Source organism: Colias philodice, chromosome 18 (assembly GCF_061535455.1).
Source record: "Colias philodice isolate Cphi_HAF_F1 chromosome 18, ilColPhil1 Martin Lab GWU primary, whole genome shotgun sequence".
NCBI lineage: Eukaryota > Metazoa > Arthropoda > Insecta > Lepidoptera > Pieridae > Colias > Colias philodice.
In genome coordinates, this window is record NC_143103.1 from 502694 (window position 1) to 529241 (window position 26548).

Genomic DNA, 26548 nt, shown 5'->3' on the forward strand with positions numbered 1-26548 from the left:
AAGATAGATAGGCAATTACTTATAGATATTATGTAAATAAATGGTCTATGTATATTTATTTTTTTTTCAAAATAATAGGCTTTCTAAATTCGATTAATTATTATGCTTTTCGATTGTGAATTAGTTTTCAGTTCATTAACTTTATATATTTTAATAAATTAAAGGCTGATTTATTATAGTTTAATAGTTTTGTAATTATATTCATTGTGCATTTAATTGAATATTATTTAAGGTAAAGTGAATTAATGAATAATTTTAAGAAATCAGTTGTAATGTGAATATTTTATCTAGAAATAAGAATTGAATGCTCTTTTAATATCAATGATATCAATTGAAGTTGTTAATAATTGTTTAATGTGTGAGAATTTATCGATTTTAATGAATGTAATTGTATGTATTTTCCCTTTATTTATTACTTGTATAAAAATATATGTTATTGTGTATAATATTAAGTCATTGTTTGAATATTGAGATGTTTAGGTTATGCTTGCACGTTGTCAATTTTAATTAATAATTATATGAATTGTTTAAATATTGTCGGTGCGTCCAAAGTGAAGTTAAAAGGTTTTTTTTTATGCATAATGAAAATTTCTAATATGGTAATTATTTGTTTTTTGTTTGTTTGAAAACGGTATTATTTCTGTGTTCATATTATAATATTACAAATTGAAATATTGTGAACTTTAATTATTCATATAAAAATAGTTTATTTTTTTCCTTTACATTATTACGACCTATTTTTTACGCGAATATGCAGTATTATTTTATTGTAATTATTCCAAAGGGTTTTGTTTCTTACGTTGGAAATTTAAACGTTTGTTACGAATTTAAAATTGTTGTAGAATATTGTTTTAGGAAATCGACTGACGTCTAATTAAGTGATATTGTAACGACGATTGTGAAAGTTTTCATAATAAAATATCTGTAAAGTTTATTTGCATTTTATTTACTCACCTTTTTCTCCCTTCAAACCTATGTTACATGTACATGATCATAATATGCATTCTAATATATAAAATTCTCCTGTCACAATGTTAGTTACCATAGGTAGGTACTCATACCTCATTTCATCATTATAGATATTTACTCAATGTAATGAAGTGATTAATAGGTACATCAAAATACACTCAAAACCTAATATTTAAATTAAAAACTGCTTAAACAATTTTTTAATTTTAAGTTATAATTTTAAATACTACAATTATGGTTTTTTTAAATTTGACAGAAGCGATCTTATGCATTGATTTACTTGGTATAATTAATTGGTATAATTCCTAAAACGGATTTATTTCCTTATTAGGTATTTCTGCTTATTTAGAATTCTAAGAGAGACCTAATCTCATGATTGATAAATAAAAATAAATAAATTGTGCCTACTAGCATTGAAAGTAGATAATATGTTTCAGTAGAAAAGATTAAACCTGTACCTAGGGAGGTATTATATTTCTATTTTTCTGACAGCGCCTTTGAGGTCAAAGGGAATTATCAAGAAGTAAATTAATACCATAAAATCACTGTTAAAAAGTTAAAAAAAGACACAAGAAACATACTTTCATACATTATTCATACATACATTCTTTTAAACATATTTTAATATTTATTAAAACAACGTGGTCTCAAGCGCGGATCCAGGGGGGGGGTCACGGGGTCATGACCCCCCCCTGGGCTATGTCCACGACCTAAGTGGACCACTAATTTAATATTAACTTTTTTAAATTAACAAATTAATACTGTTCAACATGATGTTTTTATTGAATTTTGAGACATAAAAGTAATATAGAACAATGAAATCAATTACAAACGGTAACGGAAGAGAATATAACAAAAATTATAGAAAAAGTTTATTAGGGTCGACCTGTGGTCGTAATTAAAGGACAAAAAACAGGTTTTTCGATTTTTAAAAAAATTTATAACTGCGGAATAAAGTGTAATGGTAAAGTTGTATGTAATTAATTTTTTTTCTACAACTTTTGCTGTTACACTTTTCACACAAAACCTCAAATATCGAAATATCCCAGGTCGTGGATAAGACATAAAATAGCAAATTTTTTTTTAAATGAACAATAGAAAATACAGCCAAATTACAACAAAAAATCGGCCAAATGCGCGTCGGACTCGCGCACCGAGGACTCCGAGCAAACATATTTTTTCATTATGTTGTATCTTACAATTTTATTTAAAGGATTTTTTTCTTTATCTCTGCTTGTAAGTGTTGCTTTTAACCAAATTTTTAAGACTGTGTTCACGGGAAGTACCTTGTAGGTTTTGATTGATTGATTCCCTTGCAAGTATAGTTGTGAATTACAGAATATGTTTACGGGACAGGGTGCTCCCTGCAGGTATTGATTCCCTTGCTAATGTCGAAATCCTAAGGTCTACGGTCCCTTGATGCTGTGAAAAATTCAAACGTTTTAGCCAACGCAATCAAAAGATGCAGCTGTAAATGCTGAAATTTTTCGCAAAATTCGACACTCCCTAAGAAATCAAAACCTACAGGGTAGTTCCCGAGTACACAGAGTCATGAAATTTAGTACAATCAAACGTCTTATAACGCAGACTAGCTTACCACCCGCGGCTTCGCCCGCTTTCTCTAAATCCTTATAAATTATATACTATTCCCCTTGAATCACTCTATCTTTAAAAAAAACTGCATCGAAATTCGTTGCGTAGTTTTAAAGATTTAATCATACATAGGGACATAGGCACAGAGACAACGACTTTGTTTAATTGTACTAATTGCGAAAAGCATGAATTTTTCCTTAGATTATATAATATAAAAAAATATTTTTAAAATTTTCTAACTTAGGTACAATAATGTTACAACTCAAGTCTATAATACCTTTACGCTATAATAAAATCAAACTTCTATGTTAACGAATCAGAAGATACAGCCGTAAATGCCGAAAAATTTCGCAAATTTCGACATTCGCAAGGGAATCAAAACTCAAAACCTACAGGGTACTTTCCGTAAACTCAGAATCTTGAAATTCGGTACAAAGCAACATCTTATAGTACAGATACAGGAATAATTGCAAAAAATATATATTTTTCAAGTTTGTCTTCCTGTCAAGACCCTTTTTCTCAGGAACGCGTGGAGGTATCAATCTGAAATTCATACCGAATACTCAAATCTACGGTTCCTTAAAACTGTGAAAAAATCAAACTTATAAGCAATCAAAAGATACAGACGTTTATGCTGTAAATTATCGCAAATTTCGACATTATCGCAAGGGAATCAAAATCTATAGGTATTGTACTACTTCCCGTGAACACAGAGTTCTGAAATTTGGTTAAAAGCAATGTCAGCACAGATGGAGGAAAAATTGCTAAAACATACATTTCATGCTTATCAACATTCGCAAGTGTTGTCAGGAATCAAAACCTAGAGGGTACTTCCCGTGAACACAGAATCTTGATATTTAATCTTTATTTAATAGAAAGTTACGTCTTATAGCACAGATAAAGGAAAAATTGCAAAGAGCATAAATTTAACATTAAAACATACTTATAAAAAATTTTGTACGGAACTCTTGGTTCGCGAATCCGACTCGCACTTGACCAATTTTTTTTTAAATCTACGTATCAATTAAATTACCAAAATATAGCTTTTGAAAATAGCCCACGTCTATGTGACCCCCCCCTGGCACTAAGGCTGGATCCGCCCTTGCGTGGTCTTCTAATTGTTATCAACTAAGAGACAGGAATTTCGATTGCAGTGCATTTACATAAAACGAACATAGCGCAAGAGCGAAAGAATCGTTAACTTTCAGTGTAAACGAAAACCCGTATTCAGTTTTGTTCTGTATTAAAACATTACATAGAATCTTTTTGAATGTACTAAGAACAACGAAAGAATGCTCGACGCCTGTTTACACTAAAACAATTGACATAGTAGAATTAGAATGATCATTCGCTCGATTGATGTAAATTTACTTCAACGTGTATAGTTTACTTGCAAATAAACTATCTAGTATAGTGAAGAACGTAAATATTGGTTTAGCAGTTAACGTTATTTGCCGGAAGAGATTTTGAAAAGGTAAAGTCTCCAGATATTTATAGGTCCTTTCTTATACATTTCATCAATCATTGTAAATCATTCATTTGATACCTAACTAAGTATGTACTTTTATAATTTAGAGCGATTTTTTTTAAATTTAGGCAAATATCTTTCAAAATAAGTGATGGCTCATAATAATATATCAACATAAATTTCTAAGCAGTAAAGCTAAGGTAAGTAAATATTCATCGTTTTGCAAATAAAAGATCACGTAGGTATAGCACATATAAAATACTTTAGACATCATTACAAAATATACACTATTATCTTAGCTAATTTCATGCCTGTCTGATCGTAATGAATGCATGGTCACTGTTTAATTGCTTAGGATGATATGTTGAGAAATCGATGTTTGACGTTAACCCTTATTATTTTTTTTTTTTTTAATAATAACCCTGGCAATAGGGCAGGCGACTCACTTGGTGGTAGGTGATAGACGCCGCCCATGACGATCACAGCGTTAGGAACACTGCGATCGTATTGCCGGCTTTAAGAAGGATATTGGTTTTTCAGGAAGGTGTAGGCTCTTTGTTTGAAGGTTCCCATGTCGTACTGGTTGGGGAACACGGAAGGTGGTAATTTGTTCCACAGGAGTGTGGCGCGGGGCAGGAAGTGCCGTGAGAAACGCACGGTTGACGAGCGCCATGCATCCAGGTGGTGTGGATGATATTTTTGCTTGTGTCGGGCAGTGCGGTGGTGGAATTCTGCAGGTGGTATTAAGGCAAATAGTTCCTCAGAACACTCCCCTTAAATACAACAATAATGATTTGGTATTTTTATTGAATTTTTTTAAGGTTTATTCGAAGCTCACTTTATCTAAACATATTTAACAGAGATCAAATTCGTATTTATATGACATAGTCTGTACCATATACATTAATCGATAAATATCCCAAAACATTGATCATTCATTTTATATAACAACAGATTTGATCATGTATTTATTCTCTGTTATAACCTTAATCGCATGTTACGATTGCTTATAATACTATGATAAAAATTTCTTACAAAACTTTTTTAAAGCCAATAACAACCCTACCCAGTAATCAGTCTGAACTATTCAGAGTCAAAAATAGTTTACTAAAACTTTACACCGTTGTTCTTTCTTTCCTCGTAACTATCAAACAGAAGCTTCTCAATCATAGAATAATCAGATAATTACCATGGAGTCTACTTCTTATCCTGAATGGTTCGAGACAACAATGGAATGCAATTGCGTCCTTAAAAGTGTAAAATGAGCTTGAACGGACGAAAGCTTTTATGGATAACTAACTGCTTTTCTATGTGATGTGAAAAAGTGTGTTAATTGGATAGATATTATTTTTAATGATGGTACTTTTGTAAAGAAGTTTAGTGTAGATCTTTATGTGGACAATGAGAGTACATAAATAAATATGTCTAGTGAAAGGATTTATATCGTAGAACCTATATAAAATAACACAGTTCTCGTTTATTAAAATATAACATACAAGTACTTAATTAATTGTTAAGAATGTGTTTTAAAGAGGTATATTTAGAAAATAATTTTATCTACATGCTACACTACCGAAATTCACACATTTATTTACAATTTTTAAAATACTCACCACAATAAACGTCACATCCATACAAATCTTTAGTTTTTTCCATTGCAATAATCAAGGGTTAATTTCCCCGTCACCTGCGGGGTTTCATCTCATCCATTGAGTGTCGGCTAACGACGCATTTCCCGCTTCAAAATATCATTTTCTCATTACTGCGTGATATATTGTTTATAAGTGACTCGCTATTTCTATGATAGCAATGGATTCTAATTAGAAATGGTATTTCTGAATGAAATTATATTTGCAAAGGTGTTTGTATGTAGTTAGTGTTTTATAATAATTATGGATACATTATCATACTGGCGGGCTTTCAGTTCTTCGTCTGTGGTACATATAGCCTTACTAGAAGAAGCCTTACTAAGAAAAACTCACCTATTTCCCGTTCCCGTGGGATTTCCGGGATAAAACCTATCCAAGTTATCCTCTATATGTGTGCTAAATTTCATTTTAATCGGTTCAGTAGTATTTGCGTGAAAGAGTAACAAACACACACACACACACACACACATCCCCACAAATTTTCGCATTTATAATATTAATAGTAGGATAGAATAGGATACAACTTAGCGATCATTAGAATGATTTTTAAAATCGGTTTCTGAGTTTCTGAGATAAGCACGTTCTAACAAACTTTTCAGCTATACCTATATTAGTAGTAGGTTTATTAATATATAGCTTTTATTGATAATTTTCATGTTACACGTGTATTAAACATTTACCACTTGTTTGTATTTTTAAAAGGCTGACGCCCGCGGCTTTTTGGTTCAATATTTTCTGTGAAAATCTTTTTCCTGTGAAGCTTTTAGCAGAACTACTCTTTATAGCAAGTTTTAAATTGGTAAGAAAACTTATAAAAGTTATTATAAAATCATTTACCTATGCTTGATGCCTGATCATTTGGCCTTCGAACCGATTAGGTTAGATCAAATTATGGTTAGAGTTCGGCTGTCTATTAACCAAATTGTAGACTCAAGTGACTACAAGTTCCTGACACCATAATTTGGTAATAACTATTAGTACGGTATCCAGTCCGGTATATATAACATTGTTATTCTAGACCTAGCCTAGGTCATACAGGTACAATAACTATTTTTTTATACAATAAACATAATAATGTATTGGATCCATCATCACTTCTTATTACAAATCTTTAAATGTTTCAAAACACTAATACCTAGATAGTATATAACCATAATTTTATGAGAAAGACTTCATAATGTACCTATTATATTGTTGAAGGAAACTTTCAGTACCTACATCATAGGTACTTAGAAGGTAGGACGCACTTAACTTACAGAACTATGTATTTTTGCGATTATTTCATTGTTACATAGCCAGTTTATTGAGGAAGGCTTTAGAGTAAGTATACCTTATATTATTATATCATCACGCTAAGACTAATAGAAGCGGAGCAATGCGGATACACCCACGGGGCACAGCTAGTATTTAATATACAGAAAGATTATTTATAGGTAATTGTAAAAAAATATATAATAATATAAGAGTTTAACAACTTTTCAAGTCACGTTACGCACAAAAGGTGAGTTGGTGATAAAGAAAGCTAATCTGCTTATTAATTTAAGCTCTAATATAAACGCAAGGTTCTTACATTTTTTACACTTTTTGCGACGTGATTTTAATAAAATTCTGGCACCGAGAATATTTTATGTTACATTTGCAAATTACATTTATTTTTAGCGCTACTGACTCGAAATAGACAGCTTAAATCACACCAAATTACTACTTAGAGGCAAATGTATAACATATTGAATGTCGAATGATGAAATTCATAGATGAGATGATAATGTTAGATTTAATTGGCAAATCTTTGATATTAGTTCATATTGAAGGTGTTGTATGGCCTTTCAATCCAATTGGACAGTTAAGAAGAAGAAATAATGTTTATTAAGATTTAGAATACTTACAAAATAAAGCTAAAAATGCTACAAAACGCCTGGTTTATATGACTGTTAATTCTAATACAAATAAATATATCTGATACGCATTGCACTTATTTTTATCATTCAGATCGCATTTTCCTTCCATTTTCTCTCACAGTGGCTTCATGTAATGTGGCATCCATTATTCTCCTTAGAATTTTATATTGCTGTTTTTATTCGAGATTTTATTAGTGCGTGGGCTTAGCAAGGAAATGTAGGTATTAGGTACTTTAGTATGCGTCTTTTTAACTACATACCTACTTAATATTATATTTTTACGCAGTGATATTTTTGGGTAATACTGACGGGTTTATGCGAAAATTTGTATCATTTAGAAAACCGAAACACCTTATATTGATTAATTAATACAAGGACCTTTTCCCGTAGTAGTTCTTTCTCATCAACAAATTAGAATAAAAACAGTTTAGGTTAGTTGCTTTTCAATATGATGCATATTTTTCTATAACTCTCTGAATAAATTAATATTATTTCTTTTACTATTATAAATTCTCTTCAAGTATGATACAGATGCATTTCTTGGTTTTGTAGAATCTATCCAAATATTAGATTAGTCAAATCAGACAAAGAACATACTGCTGTGAATGCAATACAGTGTTAATATGTACCTACTACCTACATAACTTGGAACTACAATGAATAAATTGTGATATCCCTTTCATACTATTTCTCTTATTGGGTAAGTGTATTTACTATGATTGATATTAATCCATCAGTCCTCGGAATCACAGACACAATAGAAAATCTATTGTGTCGCGCCCCGATCGGGGCTTACGGTGGTCAATGGGCTAAGAATAAAAAAATAGATATTTGATTATTTACATAATGTTGCCTCCTAAAATTTCGTTAACGGTTTTTGACGTGACAACGTCTTATAATTCGATAGAGCCGGCTGCACGCACGAAAAAACATGAATGCGGCGTTACCTCGCTCTGAGGCGTTCCATGTAAGGCTTGAAGTGCAAGCGAGAGCGCGGAACGAGCGACAAAGAAGCACAATCGGACGTTGTCACGTTCAACTATCGTCAGTAAACCGACTTTACAGACAACCAATTTTTGACGTGACAACGTCTTATAATTCGATAGAGCCGGCTGCACGCACGAAAAAACATGACTCATGCGGCGTTACCTCGCTCTGAGGCGTTCCGTGTAAGGCTTGATGTGCAAGCAAGAGCGCGGAACGAGCGACAAAGAAGCACAATCGGACGTTGTCACGTTCAACTATCGTCCGTAAACCGACTTTACAGACAACCAATTTTTTTATTATATTCCGGCTATGTTGCTATTGCACATGTCGGAAAGGTAGTGCTCTATATTTGAAGTGAAACTTCTTTAGGCGCGTTGAGAGTAAAATTTCAAGGTCGTGTCATGGTAATATCGTCACGTCATGGAGTAGGGTGACAATTTTTGTATCTTTGAATGTTGCTAAAGAAGTTTCACTTCTGACACATTTACTAAAGAGGATGCAAAAGAGCAAACGTGTCACCTGATAGAAAGTGATCAATGACTCCTATTATAATAATCTATATACTACCACAGATATACTAGATACTATAGGTACTTACTAGATACCACCATCGCAAGTGTTTCGCTTGCCTTTGGGATATAGAATATGCCCTAAATACGGAGTTTAGGCAATCACAATATAAACGTATTATAGCTATGTCCACACAGTATGACATAAATTGTACTAGACTAGGCACATTATCTGACCAATCGGGTCAGCTGTTATCTGTAAGCACTTCTAGACAGTAATTAAATGGGGATGTGCCTCAATAAGACTGATAAAAGAGAAAATCTTAAAACAATGTAATGTACTTTTAAAAGGATAATATCACATTAAAAACAAATAAATATTTTTGATACATTTATAAAAATATCTGGGTTACTATTTTGCTGAAATCCATCAAATACCCATTTTTAGATTTTAATACTTTTATAATATAACTAGCGGTCGGCCCCGGCTTCGCCCGTGGTACATATTTATGTTTTCTCTACATAAGAACCATCCTCGTACTTCAAGGAGTTTCACAGATAATTTATGTTTGATTTCAATGAACAAATTAGTTACAATTTCATACTAAATATTATAGTATAAACAAGATTAATAATTAATTATGATAACTGTAATGCATAGATCGCACAAATATCAAATGAAATTATTTACTCACTAAAACCGTGAAATCAACAAAATGTAGTGTTTACGTGTAAACATAATATTAACATTATTTTATTTACACATTCAGCAAATTAAAGTTATTTCAGCATCGGTGTAGGATAGATATCGATTTATTCGTTTAAAATTATTGTTTCTCTGAGTATAATGTTTTACATATATAATTGTGTAAAAATAAGTACCGGACAACTATATTCTAGTGTATTTTATCTCGACAAAATGAAACAATTCCGAGCAGTTTTGTCACAGAAATAAAAAATATAAAATACGTAGGTAGTCAATTGAATATAGAAAGTTATCTCATTCTAAATATTAACTTATATTATAGTAAATAATAAGTTTATAAATGTGGCTACGTCACTGTGAAATAACACCATTTAGTGCATCCAGGATTCGTGTGAATTTCAGAGCACTAAAATCATTGTGAATATTTATGAATGTAAATGAAAATGCTTGAAGACCGTTGAAATGTTTCTATTTTATACTATATTCTAGAAACGTTATGATAGTATCTTGAGGGAAAGATTATTGCTTTTATTAGTATCAGTATCTACCTATGTTTAGTAAAGTTAATTATTCTGCGAAGATACTTACTATGCAATATCTATGTAATATATATTATAAAGGCGAAAGTTTGTAAGGATGTATGGATGTATGGATGTTTGTTACTCTTTCACGTAAAAACTACTGAACCGATTACAATGAAATTTAGCACACATATAGAGGGTAACTTGGATTAACACATAGGATAGTTTTTATCCCGGAAATCCCACGGGAACGGGAACTATGCGGGTTTTCCTTTGCAAACGCGGGCGAAGCCGCGGGCGGAAATCTAGTTTGTTAATATATAAGCCAGCCAAAAAAAAATTAATAATTATGAAATTAGTAACTTCAAATATGAAGCTCAATGTATAATATTATATCTATGTATCTATAAGATCAAATCAAGATCAATGTAAAACACTTGTTTAAAATCAAATATAAGATAATAGATATTTTTTTTTAAATTATAATTCACCTCCACAAATAAACCTAATCCTATGACTGGACGAAATTTAAATCGTAAAAAGGCGTAGTTAATAAAAATGAGCAATTATTTTTTGTTGTAATAACAATTATAGGTTATGAATTGAATACTATGAATAATGAAAAATCATTAACCTTTGTTGCTCTAGATAACAACTCTCTGGAGGCTATAAAATCAATTCATATAATTTGATTCATTTTATAAAAATCCAAGCAGGTTTTATTGTTCGCGCGCTCAGACAGGACGGTTTTACCATATAAAAATATTTAATACCATATTCAAAAGTTATAATAAAACAAGTGTAAAAGTGTTTTTAAATTAATTAAAATGACCAACCATACGATCCACCATTTGAGAATTTACATTCTTTTCCAAAGTATGTTCTTAATAAATCGGTCTTTCTTACTACAGAGTGTAATATACAAGATTGTGTCATGGTCACTTACTTTACTCTCCTTTACAAGTATCACCAGTTTTATCATATATGATATTGTAGTGATAAAAAATAATGATATTAAAGGCTACATTCATTTAGCCGAAGGAGTGGCTGGTCTGTTAATTATACGAATAGCAATAGCCACTAGATATACCACAGTGTTTTTCGACGAAGTAAAAGAATTGGACGAAAAATTTGGATTCTTCGAAGACCAAGAAATCAGTATTAGGAACAACATTACTTCAGCTATATTTTTCTCATTAATATCGTTGGCTATAGATGGAATTACGCTAACGATTTTGAGATTTCCTACACGTTTTGTTATTTTAGTAACGGTTGCGTTTTGTGTCCAAGATACGGAATTGGCTTTTTACGCGATGATTGCTGATAACTTTAATACGAGGTTGAATAAACTGATAGATAAAGATCCCGTTATAGGTTCTCAAGTGTATAGGCAGTTGCTTGCAGCGACTTTTAGCTTCTCAAAACCGTTTCATTCACAGGTAGATATTATTATTTTAAATATCTATCTGTACATATAAAGGAAAGAATGTTTATTTAATAATTAATTTCTAATCACAGTCAGTTTAACTAAAAACAAAGTATTATTGTGTAATAAAATATAAGGAAATCATGATTTTCTTAATATTGATTGATAATTAAATAATATTTACTAAATGACTAAACATTTGTAAGAAATATTTTAGGAGACATAGCTTGTACAAACAGGATAAACAATAAACAGTATTGTAAATTCACTCCAATTATTATTTACGTGATTCAATAATTGGAATACTTGTGAAATTGATTAATTACGAGAACTTCGACAGAAATGCGAGTGAAGCCATGCGATACAACTAGTGTGTTTTGTTTCAGATTGTAACAATAGTGTCTATAATTAAATACACGAGTATTGTGTACGCTGTTATAGCGTTTATAGCTAAGGGTGCAATGGTAGGTGATTAATCTATCTATATATTTAAAAAAATAATGTTTGTCTGTATGTCTTTTGTAGCACCGTAACTCATTGATCGTGTGGTGATAAAAATATGATTGATGTTGAAAATAAAATGGGTTGAAATCAACTTACGCCTCTTTACCTGGTTTTGTAGGCAACCCGAATTTAAAATAGCACATCATCCTTTTATTTCCACATGCTATTATCTAAAATATAATTTAATAAAACCTCTTTATGTTATTTAAAGGATATTGTATTGTTTTTCAGGTGGAATTGCTTCGATTTTACTTCGTGTGGCGAGAAATTAAGACTCTATATTCTTTATGGTTAATGTGTTACGCAGCAGGAGGGACCAATAAGATCTGTGAAAAGCTACTGTTTTGTCTCACTGAGAAGTTGGTACTCTTGGATATGGGTACGTATTATAATTTGATTATATCTTTGGGCTCAAGGTTGTCCTAAGAATCACATCTTTGAGGTAAGTTCCTAATGGTATGTAGTTACTGGGTAAGTAGACAAATTCCCGTAAACGGATTATAACCTATGAGGTTTTCAACTGATTTTTATTATACAAAGCCCAATCCAAAATCTTAATGTTTTCAAAATATTTGAATTTAAATGTTTTTTTTTTAATAAAATTATTTCGATTTTCGGTTATCAGCTTAGATATTTTGAACCTTTTACAATTGATCAACGGAAAATATGACCTACAAATGTTTCTTGTTTCTGTTAGTCTACAAGTTATCTTGCTGAAACGCTAGAATGTTGTTGTTTCACTATAATCTGATGTTTATAGATAAGGATGCTCAATGGCTGACGAAGCGTTGGTACCGCTCTGTGCAGTCAATACAACCAAGCTTAACAGAAGCCGTGTCTATTGTCAAATTGAATTTACCTTTGAAAATATGTGACTGGACCTTTCAATATCTCATCATGAGTGTACAGGTAATGCTTGTCAATCCAAAATATACCCTATTGTAAGTATGGTTACGGTTCTAGTTCGAATGATGAGGTATTACATTGTTTTGGTGTTTCTATGAAATTTGTAGTAGAATTTCATGAATTAAACTGCTTAATAATAGGTGAAATGTGGATATAATATGTGTACCTTTGGGAACTATTTCGTGGAACACGTGCCTGAGTGACGAAAAGCCGAATATGTGGATTATACAATAATTTAATAATTATTAAAGTATGAAATTATGATGTCGCGTTTAAATATAAAGTGAAAAAGGATCATGTTAGACAAGCATGTTGTCAAGTTAAATATTGATTTATTCAATTACGATTTATTTTAAAAGTTTTGCATTGTAAACTTAATTTTTTTATGTAAGTTGGCACAACACTCGTGAAATTTCCATAGAAAAATCTCTGAAAATATCTGGTTGGTCAATTTAATGTTTACGCTATACTTAATGAATGTATCTGCTATATATTCATAATATTAACATATATAAAGCTTAAAAGCCATTTTGTTATTACTCAATCGTTTGTAATAAACATTTTAATCAAGTGTCAAACGGATATTAAATTCGGTAATGAATTTAGATAATTAGCTTTCAATGTAAAGCTGTGAACATAATAATTACCTAACACTAGAACGATAATTTGAACAATGAACATGTTAACAAATGATATTGGTCTGTTGTCAACATATTAATTCCACTGAAAGTATTGACTCTATTGTTTAGTTGGTTTATATCAAAGTTTAAGTGGAATTATCAATGGCGTACCCTTTAAATATTAAAAACGTCGGATTAGTGGAAGTTTGATAGAATTATATTTTTTAGTGAAATCATAAAAAAATAAAAAATCCGTAGAGATAATGGGGTGTAGTATAAAACGTTTATATTAAAATCTTAAATTGATTTATTCTTTTTACAAATCAGAAAAACTAACAAATTATTACTGACAAATTCATTATGTAACAAATAATAGATACCTTATCTTAATTTTGTTTGTTTCAGATTTATTTATCTACAATTGATCCCACGAAGAAAAATTCAACGTAGTCATGTTCATGTACATTAGGTTGAATTTATCAAGATTGTGAGCGAGAAATCATCCTTATTTACCCTGACAATCATGTTTGTAAAACTAACCTACGCTCTATCACGAAAAATTTCATGAGCGAAAGCTTGTATTATTAAAGATATTTATTTATAAAGCTTGTATTATTATGGACGTCTGAAAATGAAGACAAAATAAAACCGTTAACATACGTGTTACAATATTTACAAGCGACAAAACGTTCAGGCACACGACATAAGCCATAAATTATTATCGTATAGTCGGGTTGTAAACGACAAAACACAGCGAGTGCATTGTATACATCAATGGAGCTTCAGTAAAAATTTAAATCAATTTCATTTGAGCCCCGCTCGCTGGGCCGTTATTATTTTCAACGGTGGAACCTGTTAAATTGAGTTACGTTTATACGATGCGGATACGACACGACATTTATTATTTTTTAATTAATTGGGTAATTACTAATTACATAGTTTTTGTAATACGCACAATTCTTTGTACAATCTTGTATGTAGTTTTTCGTGTGAATTTATATAAAAAACGGCTGCATCAATTTGGATACGTTTTGAAGGAAGGATAATTTGTGAAATTATTGATAGATAAATATTGTAAGAGTATAGAGTTAAATATCGGTGAAGGTAAACTTTTTTGGGTTCAGCTTTGTAATGGATGAATAGATTTGGATGAACTCAAACACCTTTGCCTGAAAATATAACAATAAAATATAATACTCATTACATGGATATTTTTAGTAATAAGGAAAACGGAAAATTTGTAAATAAATGAACAAGATGTATTTACTTGTGTTTTATTCTTATATCCAATATTATAATTTGTTTCAGCCTAGGGCTATTGCCTCTTTTTCATTTATTACGAGGGTTTTAAGTATTAACTAAATTACTTGTTTGACCTTAATATTAGAATTAACTTAATATTAAATTGTTCTTCCGTTTGTTTATTGTGATAAATGGGTGGCTCAAAATTGTAATATTATGTAAAATCTCTAATATTTTGTGAGTGAACTATAAATAGCATTCTCTAAAATACTCGAAAATACTTTTAATTTTATGTACTTTGTGAATTCTTTGTATCATATTATTATAGAAAGTTTGTCAGAAAAATGAAGTAAAACCTATTACATTCGTTGAATCGTAAGTATTTATCAACCAATTAAACATTTATATTTAATTGGTTGGTTTAATTTAATTGGTTATATTTAATTAACCAATTAAACATTTATATAAGCATTTATCAACCAATTTAAACTAAAACGAAAAGAATAATGTAGTATAATGTAGGTTTTCCTTTTGCTTATCTAATTGTTAGAGTATAATGTATATAATACTAGCGGTCCGCCCCGGCTTCGCCCGTGGTACATATTTCGCAATAAAAAGTAGCCTATGTCCTTTCTCGGGTATGAAAATATCTCCATACCAAATTTCATGCAAATTGGTTCAGTAGTTTAGGCGTGATTGAGTAACAGACAGACAAACAGAGTTACTTTCACATTTATAATATTAGTATGGATTATGGTGTGTTACCTTTGAGATTTATATTGTGCATCTATGTTACATATTTCAATTTATTTACTGGCATTTTCTATACCTAAGTATGAAGTTTTAAAAACATTTACTTTACATAACATCACATGTATTAATTTGAAAACTTGTACTGTATACTAATGAAAGATTTTTATGTACTTACTTAAAATAAATAAAAATGGACTAGAATTAGTATTAAACATAATCCATACTAATATTATAAATGCGAAAGTAACTCTGTCTGTCTGTCTTACTCAATCACGCCTTAACTACTGAACCAATTTGCATGAAATTTAGTATAGAGATATTTTGATACCCGAGAAAGGACATAGGCTACTTTTTACCCCGGGAAATAGGATAGGTTTTATCCCGGAAATCCCACGGGAACAGGAACTATGCGGGTTTTTCTTTGACTGCGCGGGCGAAGCTGCAGGGGGAAAGCTAGTATTATATACAGATACACAGAACCTACAACATAAACCTACTCAATTTTTATATTGGCAATCGATTCACTGAAAAAAGGTTTCCGTCACGACATGCTTACGATGATAATGTCGTGCGCTCTAAAGCGTCACGTGAGGTAAACGTCACGACACGTCAAAAGCGTTTACTCGTGATTAAATTTTAGTCACTATCCGGTATACCGCGCCACATTGCTTCACCTGAAAAGAGCTATAAGAAAAGCACTATTTCAAAGGGTTGTTCTTAATTTGCCGTAACTTTTAAGAAGAACTTCGGTGCGATATTACCAAGAGAAATTTAAAGGCAAATTAAAGACGCTGACTAGACTTGAGTTGGTCTGTGCAATGATTACGAGGTTCTGAAGCAGGAGTTATTAACTTTTCGGTCTTTATGCATTCAATCAACTAACGGACCGAATTTCGTCTTTCTGAAAATTTGTTCCTTTATGGTGAAACTTTGAAAGAAAATATACTTAAATTTTAAAGAAAAGTTGTTAATATATCATTCTATTTAAATAAAAATGTGTTTATTGGTTAAGAATTTATTTACTAAATTTTGGATATGTAAACTGCTTATCACGCTACCACTGCGCACATCCATGCGGCATCACTAGAAGACGCCATGATAAAAATTACCCTTCAAAAAATTGCATTAAAATGTTCTAGCTGCCTTTTCTAAATATTAACATCATTAATTTGTAATAATTTATTGTATGTATTTAGGTTTTAACCAAAAACGGATTGAAAATCGGCCCATACGCTATCAACTCTGTATGTTGAATAAGCAGTCGTCTAACAAGTGTCATTCACGAGTGTTCGTCAAAGCCCTCAGATGTTAGATGTAAAGTTTTTACGAGTTCCTACTGATTGTCATGGGGCAAGGAGATAAACAAAACGTAAACATAACAATAAATGTTGACAGCTTTGTGTGACTGAGGAAAGCAATTTAGTTTGAGCGGTCGTGTTACGTTTTACGTTTATTTTCATATTGAAATACTGATACAAAGGAAATATGAATGAAAATTGATTTACATTGATTCAAACGCTTTATGAAAGTTTTAGTGTAAATTTTCACCTCGGCAAGGCGAAAAACGCGGGTTCAAATCCCGTGATCAATTTTTTCCACTGTTTAAAAATTTCTCAAAAACCTATTTAGTGTACGATTTGCTTTCAAACTACTGATTTTAAGCAAAAACTAACTCTAAATTATAATTATATACATTGGCACTATACGTAAACGTCATGTAGTTTAAAAAAAAAGAAATTTCTTAAACTCTTGTTAAATGATGAAAAAGAAGTTTCTTGAGCTGTACCAGCTAGAAAAGTTATAAGGTTATTAATATAGCTCCTGTGTCATGATTATAATAATTACCTAGGATATAATTATATCAGGATATCTCATGTTCTTAATCTAGTACATATTATAAGTTATTTAAATACCTACCTACTATATTAAGTGACGCAAAACTTGTGACGTCATTGTTTCGTATTAAAGTAGTAAAACTTGGAAACAGAGCATATAAGAAAGACAGCTTAAATAATGACATCACAGATGTTGTAAGGAACAATGAAGTAATACCATTATTGTTCCTAAGTACTTACTTCCTGGCATTAACCTAGTACAATAAAATGTTACTTACAGCATATTTTATGTCTTCTATAAACTCAAACTCAAACTCGAATTTTTTTTTTATACATTAGACTTCTTCAAGAAGCCCTTTTGAATCGTCATAACATAATATTTTAACATTTACCACCAATTCGGAAAGCAGTATCTATGGAGAAGTATATCTTTACTAGATTTCCGCCCGCGGCTTCACCCGCGTTTTCAAAGGAAAACCCGCATAGTTCCCGTTCCCGTGGGATTTCCGGGATAAAACCTAACCTATGTGTTATTCTGATGTATAAGCTATATTGCGGTAAAGTTTCATTCAAATCCATTCAGTAGTTTTTACGTGAAAGAGTAACAAACATCCATACAAACTTTCGCCTTTATAATAGTATTAAGATGAATAGTTGAATGTAAATAAGAATATGCATACAAATAGATACGTATTATACCATTCTACGTATAGATAATTGAATTAATATTCAGGAATCAATATTATATATCGGTATTCGGTATAGGAAATAATTAACTAACAAAACTGCGTCTCTGTGCCAAGAACTCGAAGTCTGGAATTCCTTTTATTAATATTTAGGACTTAGGATGATTAAGCAACGCTCGGGATTGGATTTCGCTTTTCAAGATTAAATTAAAGTATATTGGAGTAGGTGTGTTTAATAATTTTAAACAAATGTTTTATGTCCTGAAGCTATCTTCATTGCTAAGAAAACAATTTATTTCTAATGGAACAATGATGGGATGTTTTACAAGTATAAAAATACTGATATTATATAAATACTAGGTTTCCGCCCGCGGCTTCGCCCGCGCAGTCAAAGAAAAACCCGCATAGTTCCCGTTCCCGTGGGATTTCCGGGATTACATCATTTAGCCGGGATAAAAAGTAGCCTATGTCCTTTCTCGGGTATCAAAATATCTCCATACCAAATTTCATGAAAATTGGTTCAGTAGTTTAGGCGTGATTGAGTAACAGACAGACAGACAGAGTTACTTTTGCATTTATAATATTAGTATGGAATAAGCACGAAATTATTTTACATATACGAAAAACTAATATTGAAAGTATGACTCCATTTTTATATTTGTCTGATGTCAGATATTTCGTGTGCAAGAGACTACTCATATTATAAATGCGAAAGTTTGTGAGGATGGATGGATTTTGTTTCTCTTTTACGCAATTACTACTGAACCGATTACAATGAAATTTGGTATGTAGGTAGCTGAAGACCAAGAATAAAGGCTTTTTATCCTGGAAATCTTACAGTAACTATGCGGTTTTCCTTGAAAATGCGGGCGGAAATCTATCTAGTAGTTTATATTTCAGGATATTAAATAACAATCCATACTAATATTATAAATGCGAAAGTAACTCTGTCTGTCTGTCTGTTACTCAATCACGCCTAAACTACTGAACCAATTTGCAAGAAATTTGGTATGGAGATATTTTGATACCCGAGAAAGGACATAGGATAGGTTTTATCCCGGAAATCCTACGGGAACGGGTTTTTCTTTGAAAACGCGGGCGAAGCCGCGGGCGGAAAGCTAGTATTACATAAAACTTCATCCCTCAAACTACCAAAATACCATTACTTTGGAAAGTTTAATAGAATTAACAAGTTATATGTATATAGAAGCATCGTAGTGGAATAACAGGACCCAAACTATAAATTCTATGACTTCGATATTAAATTATCAGTCTTAACTTAATAACTACGCAGAAAGTATATATTTACAATGTATTATAAATAGAATGATCTCATAGAAAACAAATCATATTAGTAGGTATATGAACTACTATTAAAAGCACTTACACTTGTACTTTAGCTACTTTGGTTTTCAAATATGCACTATACTTATTTATTAATAATATCATTATATTTTGATACATAAGAAAAAAAAATTATGAATACAATATACGTAATACGTATATACTTTATGTCTATTTATTATCAATAAACATAATAGTATAAAATACACATAAGCCTCACTGATCAAGACACAAGACACTACAGTTTGATACAATAATCCAAAACTGGTTAGTACTAGAACCATCAGCCCTACATTAACAATTTTGTAGACACAAGCATCTAATAAGATGGCAGTAAAAAGTCGCTGATAAATATTCCAGCAGCGTCTCGGCTTTTCAGCGAACTGCAAATTTTGCGACAGTTTTGCATCACAAAGGGTGTTTATGCGAATCACTTGCATTTATCTGTATTTAGATTTTTTAAGTGCACTGGTTTTGGGGAAGCGAGTGTGTTTTTGTAATGCATATTCAGCATTTTTATACTGAACACTCAGTTTAGTGTTATATTCTAATTTTAAAAGTGAATACATAAAAAAGTAAGACTGGTAATCTTAGAATTGATGATGGTTATGAATAATCCAATTTTCAAGATCCAATAAGTAAACGTAACTAAATATTTGATAGGATCTTATACAATAGGTACTATTCACATTAATGCAGCTAATTGTTTTTCAGTTTTTCGGAAGGCTGTTTAAATATTTAATTTCCAGTGAAGATTACGCAGAACTACTACTTCATAATGATCAAAATTAATTATTAAACAAAAATTATCACTATCGTTGTCACTTCACAACTTTTCTCACATAACTATAAAGAAATAATTACAAAATAAGGAGCGACCCAACATTATCATAAAGCGAATATCATAAAGCAGGGCCCATGCAGAACCTAATTGCTTAAAAATAGCCATTGTTGAACTTTAGTTTGCGGTATAACGATATTTTGATACGTTCAGAAATATGCGGTTTTGCCTGTTTTGGAGTTCTAAATAAACAGTTATTTGGTACTAAATATGTTTGTCGGTTAGCTTTATTGAAATAATTGTAGAGTCTACAAAATATGTAAATAACAAGTCACTGTAACTCGATTATTTTCCAAAAAATTTTAAAACATAAATACAGTCTGTGATAAGTTTGAGACTAAAATAATAGGTACAAAAAATAGTATACCTATTCAAGTACAAACCCTATGTATAATCTTATTGTTGTTCCATTACTCAAGGAGTATAGAAAACTGACTAGAGAAAATAAGAAATAATCCAATAAAAATATTTTATACTAACAGCTATAATGTAAGAAAAAATATAATCACATATGAGATAATTGCTTACTTAACTACAGGCGTAGCTTCACTTCATACATATCATTATAAATATATTAATAAAAGTTTTATTTTAAGATCTTACGTGTTTCCCGCTACGTGCCGCGGGCTGCCAATTACGTCCCAAAAAGCAATCTTTCCTTAATATTTCTAAATCTAGAAACATTTTGATGAAGAAAGAATTATAATTTCGGAGCTTTTATCATAATACTAGCAAATTGTCATGGGTTTGCGCGACGTGCGTTGTATGTTTTTCTGAAAACATTTCTTGGTTGAGTAAGTAATAAATACCTAAGCACATATTATTATTATGGTTGTTTTTAGATATACTACGTAAGTAAATTTAAAATAGAAGCTGGTATATTCTTAAGTCAGAAAATTAATATTATCGATTCAATTCAACCTAATTACATGATATTATTTGCATCTAGTCATCTATTTATTGTTATCGAAAAGGTGTTTTCAAGAAATTATTATTTTTATATGATATTATTGCGCTCTTATTACATTCGGTATTAATAATATTAGATATTAAAACATGCCATAAAATAGATTATCTCCTAAACATAAGCGTATGAAATGCCACCACACAAAATGGTTTTATGAGAGCAACATAACTTGACGTAGTTTTTGTATTCTCTGCTAGATGGCGCTGAAATTAAAAAGGTACTTTATACAAATAAATCTAAAAAAAAACAAAGAATGTAGTACAAGCTTCAGTATAATAAAACTACTGAAGGTTGGTAGGAATTTTTATGAAATAAAATATTGTATATTCAATAAGTTTGTGATAGAATTAATATTGTAAAATCCTTGACTCATTTCGGTAGGTATTTTATGTTTGCACCCTGATTAGATGTTTAATTGAATTAAAATTACTGCACAAAAAATAACTACATTACTCACAAAAATACTAACAGTGAAATAACATTTAAATAAAATATAATATTATTATAACCAGAAATCTTGTAGAGATTATGATTCAATTACTACCTACTGGCTTCTTAGTATTAGGTATATTGGTATCATAATAATAAATGGTACCTACGTTTATTTCCAACGAATTGGTTGATCTCCTTTGATATATTATTTTACTAGCATTCCGCCCGCGACTTCGCCCGCGATTTCTCAGAAAACCCATTCCCGTTCCCGTGGGATTTCCGGGATAAAACCTATCCTATGTGTTAATCCAAGTTACCCTCTATATTATTATGTGTGCTAAATTTCATTGTAATCGGTTCAGTAGTACTTGCGTGAAAGAGTAACAAACACACACACACACACACACACACATCCTCACAAACTTTCGCATTTATAATATTAGTAGATTAACAGTACAATATTAATTTTGATTGGTAATTATTTCTGTAATATATTATGTACCTACTTATTCAGATTATAGTTATCTTAAAATGAAAATCTTACTTTTTCATATTTTTATTCGATTTTATTAATAAACCTACTTGCTTTCATCCCGCTGCTTCACCCGCGTGTCAAAGGAAATTCCCTTGGAAATGAGAAGTTTTATTTCGGTAAAAATAATCCTTTGTCACTTTTTTTACACTAGCCTGCTAACTATCCCCTAATACAAAAATCGTATTATCATATTTCAAGATCGCTTCGTTACGACGTGAAAGAAAGACAAGCAAACAAACATACTTTAGGGATATACGATCACTTAATAAATATAGTCTATACAAGCTATAAAATACATCTTTTACAAAAAATATTTAGCCCACAAAAGGCATACCTATCAATGTATCTGAAATATTTGTGAAGTCCAGAGTCCATTACATCTCCCAGGGGCCTCTCAGACCTGTTGCGTGTCTCGCGAATTGATTGCGCCGTTCACTAGCTTTTACAATGTTTTTCGGATTGGTATTTGTGTTTAGAATTAAATATAGTTATAGTACTGCCATAGTATAATCATTATAATATTATGGTATGGCTTAAATGTTACAAATGGTTCGTGTGTTTTATTATTAAAATAGATGCTATGTTTTCATAAAAGTAATTTGGTATAAGGTAAAACTTTAACGTTACCGCATCAAAGTGAACAGTGTCTAATCCATCCTATCCTATCCAACTGATATTATAAATGCGAAAGTTTGTGAGGATGGGTGTGTGTGTATGTTTGTTACTCTTTCACGCAAATACTACTGAACCGTTTACAAGGAAATTTAGCACACAAATAGAGAGTAATTTGGATTAAAACATAGGATAGATTTTATCCCGGAAATCCCACGGGAACGGGAACTATGTAGGTTTTACTTTGCAAACGTGGGCGAAGCCGCGGGTGGAAATCAAGTACATTAATAATAAAATGTATATTGAATTTGTAGATAAACATGTTGCTTTGACGTTTCATATTTGAGTTTATATGTTTGTATGTTTAAAGTCGTAGGTTTCAACTTATTCCATAACTACTACATAACTACATTCACAATTAACATTCATTCATCCTTGTCATCCAATACCATCAAACATTTCAAATACGCTCATATAATTCACTCACAAATTCCATTTAGATAGAACCTCATTAGCGAGGTGTCAGTCGGTGACTGCGCCACTAATGGGATACAAATTGCGCAACTTATCGACGATATGTGGTTATTAATTGAACTGCAGTGTGATGTTTTTAGGTGTAATGAATATTTTGACCTTTTATTAGTTGATACTTGATAGGATAGGAAAAGAAGGCTTCTGTGGTCTGCATCGATTTATCGAAATAATATTACCACCACTACACAATTATCTACACATATTTAACATCTTAAACTATTTTTTTTTTTAAATTTCGTGATATATTTTATATAATTAATTATTACCTACCTTAAATATGTACATTGCACTATTATAATATTTTTGCTCCACTATAATATTATGGAGCGAGAGATAGTCGAAGAAAATGCAGGGTAAATACTAGCCATTAACCCCCAGGAGAAGAAAATAATGATGAGTAGGTAACTACTTCATTAATAATGTAAGCTTGACAAGTAGTTGGCCAACACACGAATATACTTTAGGTAGGTACCTATAATCATAAGATATATATAATAATATAAGCTACTTATTATATCAAATCCTTGGAACCCTACAATTCTACAAACAGAATAAATATTAATTTATTCACTCGTAGAATATCATCTAACTTAACATGAATATAACGTGTCAAGAACTTTGAAAGAAAAAACGTATGCATTTCCGATGCAAATCTATGTAATCACTATGTCGCAGTACTAGGTGCAAGCTATTTTAATATTTATTGCATAGGATATAAGGTGGTTAATAGATCAGCTGTAAGGCAAATGGAAAATCGAAAAACTTTAAAACGATCCCAATTTTCAGAGTAAGCGCGTCCCCTTCGAGACGTGGGCCAATTAAAAGAATTGCCCCAGACGATTCGGATCGACGATTATTTGAATACACGGGACGATATTGGGGACGTGAACGTTGTATAAATTCTAGGATTAGAAATAGAATTACTTTTTAATTAGATAATTTAAGCCATCTACAAGGTAACTGTACACTATAATAATAGTAACTTTACATCCACTCTTTAAATAGATATTTATTCTTTTAGTTAAGTACTGTCTTTTCATTTATTTTACGCTTTTAAGTAGAATGGTATATACAGATGTAATATTTAAACTGTGATGAAAATTTAAGAATAATATTATCTTATCACTTTGCAGTGGTTTCGTCTACGTAACTCAAGGTTTCAGAAATTCTGATAACCAGTCATCTAAACCAGTCTTTTATTTTGTTTCCTTGTACTTATTTCAATCCATGTACGTTTACGTTTTTAGAAATGATTTAACATAACGAATTTTAAGTAATATTGTAAAAACGAAAAACATAATGTTTTAATATTTATTATTAGGCATTCTACACAACATAGTGATATTGCGAGGATATAATATATCATCGATCAAGCGTTAGAAATCCTATCTAAGTTCATAGTATAGTATGATTAAGATTTTGAGAATATTAAACAATAACACTGCTATACCGTAAAAAATAAAAAATTGCACGTTTTCTGCGAAGCTTCACTTTTCACATGTTATCGATTATTGTAATGTGTAACCTTATCAGGTTACATGCCGTTTTATTATTAACTGCCAAAAAATTTAAACGCTACGTTTTCATACACAATTATATGCCGTATGTTTCCAATATGAGCTCTCGTTTATTTTACCTCTTATTAACCATTGCTACAGCGAGCATTGAGCTTGACCGGGTCAGTTATAACGTCGTTTATTTCAAAATGGCAATTGTGTACGAAAAATTAGCTCAAATTAGGTTTTAACCTTTTAATAGCAAACTTCGTACTTTAATGAAAATATTACATTTTCAATTACATTTGACAACTATAATAATATTTTAAATCCTTATCCTGGCGAATATAAATCTAATAACTATTATCTTATTTTATCCTACTAATATTAAAAATACGAAAGTCCGTGCGGACGGATGTATGTATATTCGTTTCTCTTTATTGAAAAAACTACTGACCGGATTTGGATGAAACTTTTCAATATGCTTACATCAGAATAATAAGAGCTATATAAATACTTGATTTACCCGCGGCCCAGCTAGTGATTTTATAAAATCGTTGCATCCATACTTACTCAAAACATTCACACCAACATAGCAATTTAAGTCAAATAAACCCCAAAACATAATCCTCCTTTTTGCAAACAAGGAACATCATACCTTAATTCTGTTGATAGCGCATATATTAGAATCTTCATTACTCCACCAAATTACGGCTTCATTGTTCCAAGTTATTCCTGCTATATGCTTTTATGATTTATCCCGTATACAGCTGTTGTATTTACAGATTAAAATGTAACCAGTTTATTTGCAGGATATATGGCATAGTTTGTTTTATCTTAGCGAATGTGGGTATTACTTTAAGTGTATGTTTTATATGAATAGTATTGTGGAGAGATTTTATCTTTTTATGAGTGAAAGGACACAGGTATGCAAATTTGTTATGATGTCTCGATCGTGATTTGATTGTAATGAAGTCAAAAACTATTCAATCTATACTAATATTATAAAGCTGAAGAGTTTGTTTGTTTGAACGCGCTAATTTCGGGAACTACTGGTCCGATTTGAAAAATTCTTTCGGTGTTAGATAGCTCATTTATCGAGGAAGGCTATAGGCTATACATCATCACGCTATGACCGACAGGAGTGGAGCCACGGGGGTGAAACCGCGCGGAGCAGCTAGTTTATTATAAATTTTATTTTACCAGTAGATAGATAGTTATGGTCTCTACAAGTATTTTTTCATCCCGTTTTTATACGTTTGTTATTACAAAATATTGCATTGTATTTCATTTGTAAACAAACAATTATACTTATTGTCACAGAAAAAATGAAAACGAATCATCAACAGATTTTTAATACTGACTTTATCCACTTAATTTCGATGTAAATTCCCCTATCATGTCTATACAAAGCTTCATAAGGCATTGTTTATCTAACAATGTGACAGTAATTCAGTTTTTCAAAGACTTTGTATGCATAACCAATGGAGGTGAAATTAGGGCTAATGTTGTTTT

At 31.0% G+C, this 26548-nt stretch overlaps 1 protein-coding gene across 1 annotated transcript; it reads left to right on the plus strand.

Annotated features, from left to right (window-relative positions):
- Window positions 1-11178: 11178 nt before the first annotated feature.
- LOC149480212 (uncharacterized) lies at window positions 11179-14206 on the plus strand. The gene is made up of 5 exons (XM_089706740.1): window positions 11179-11739; window positions 12113-12190; window positions 12462-12609; window positions 12991-13139; window positions 14162-14206. Exons 1-5 carry the CDS (start codon window positions 11179-11181, stop codon window positions 14204-14206), a joined length of 981 nt encoding a protein of 326 aa, XP_089562866.1.
- The last annotated feature ends 12342 nt before the right edge of the window (window positions 14207-26548 follow it).

What these genes read in the sequence shown, in the direction of transcription:
- LOC149480212 (XM_089706740.1), top strand. Translation starts at nt 11,179, where the DNA reads ATGTTCTTAATAAATCGGTCTTTCTTACTACAGAGTGTAATATACAAG. An exon ending in GTTGGTACTCTTGGATATGG is followed by an intron (nt 12,610 to 12,990) that starts GTACGTATTATA and finishes TGATGTTTATAG; the next exon opens with ATAAGGATGCTCAATGGCTG. An exon ending in ATCTCATCATGAGTGTACAG is followed by an intron (nt 13,140 to 14,161) that starts GTAATGCTTGTC and finishes TGTTTGTTTCAG; the next exon opens with ATTTATTTATCTACAATTGA.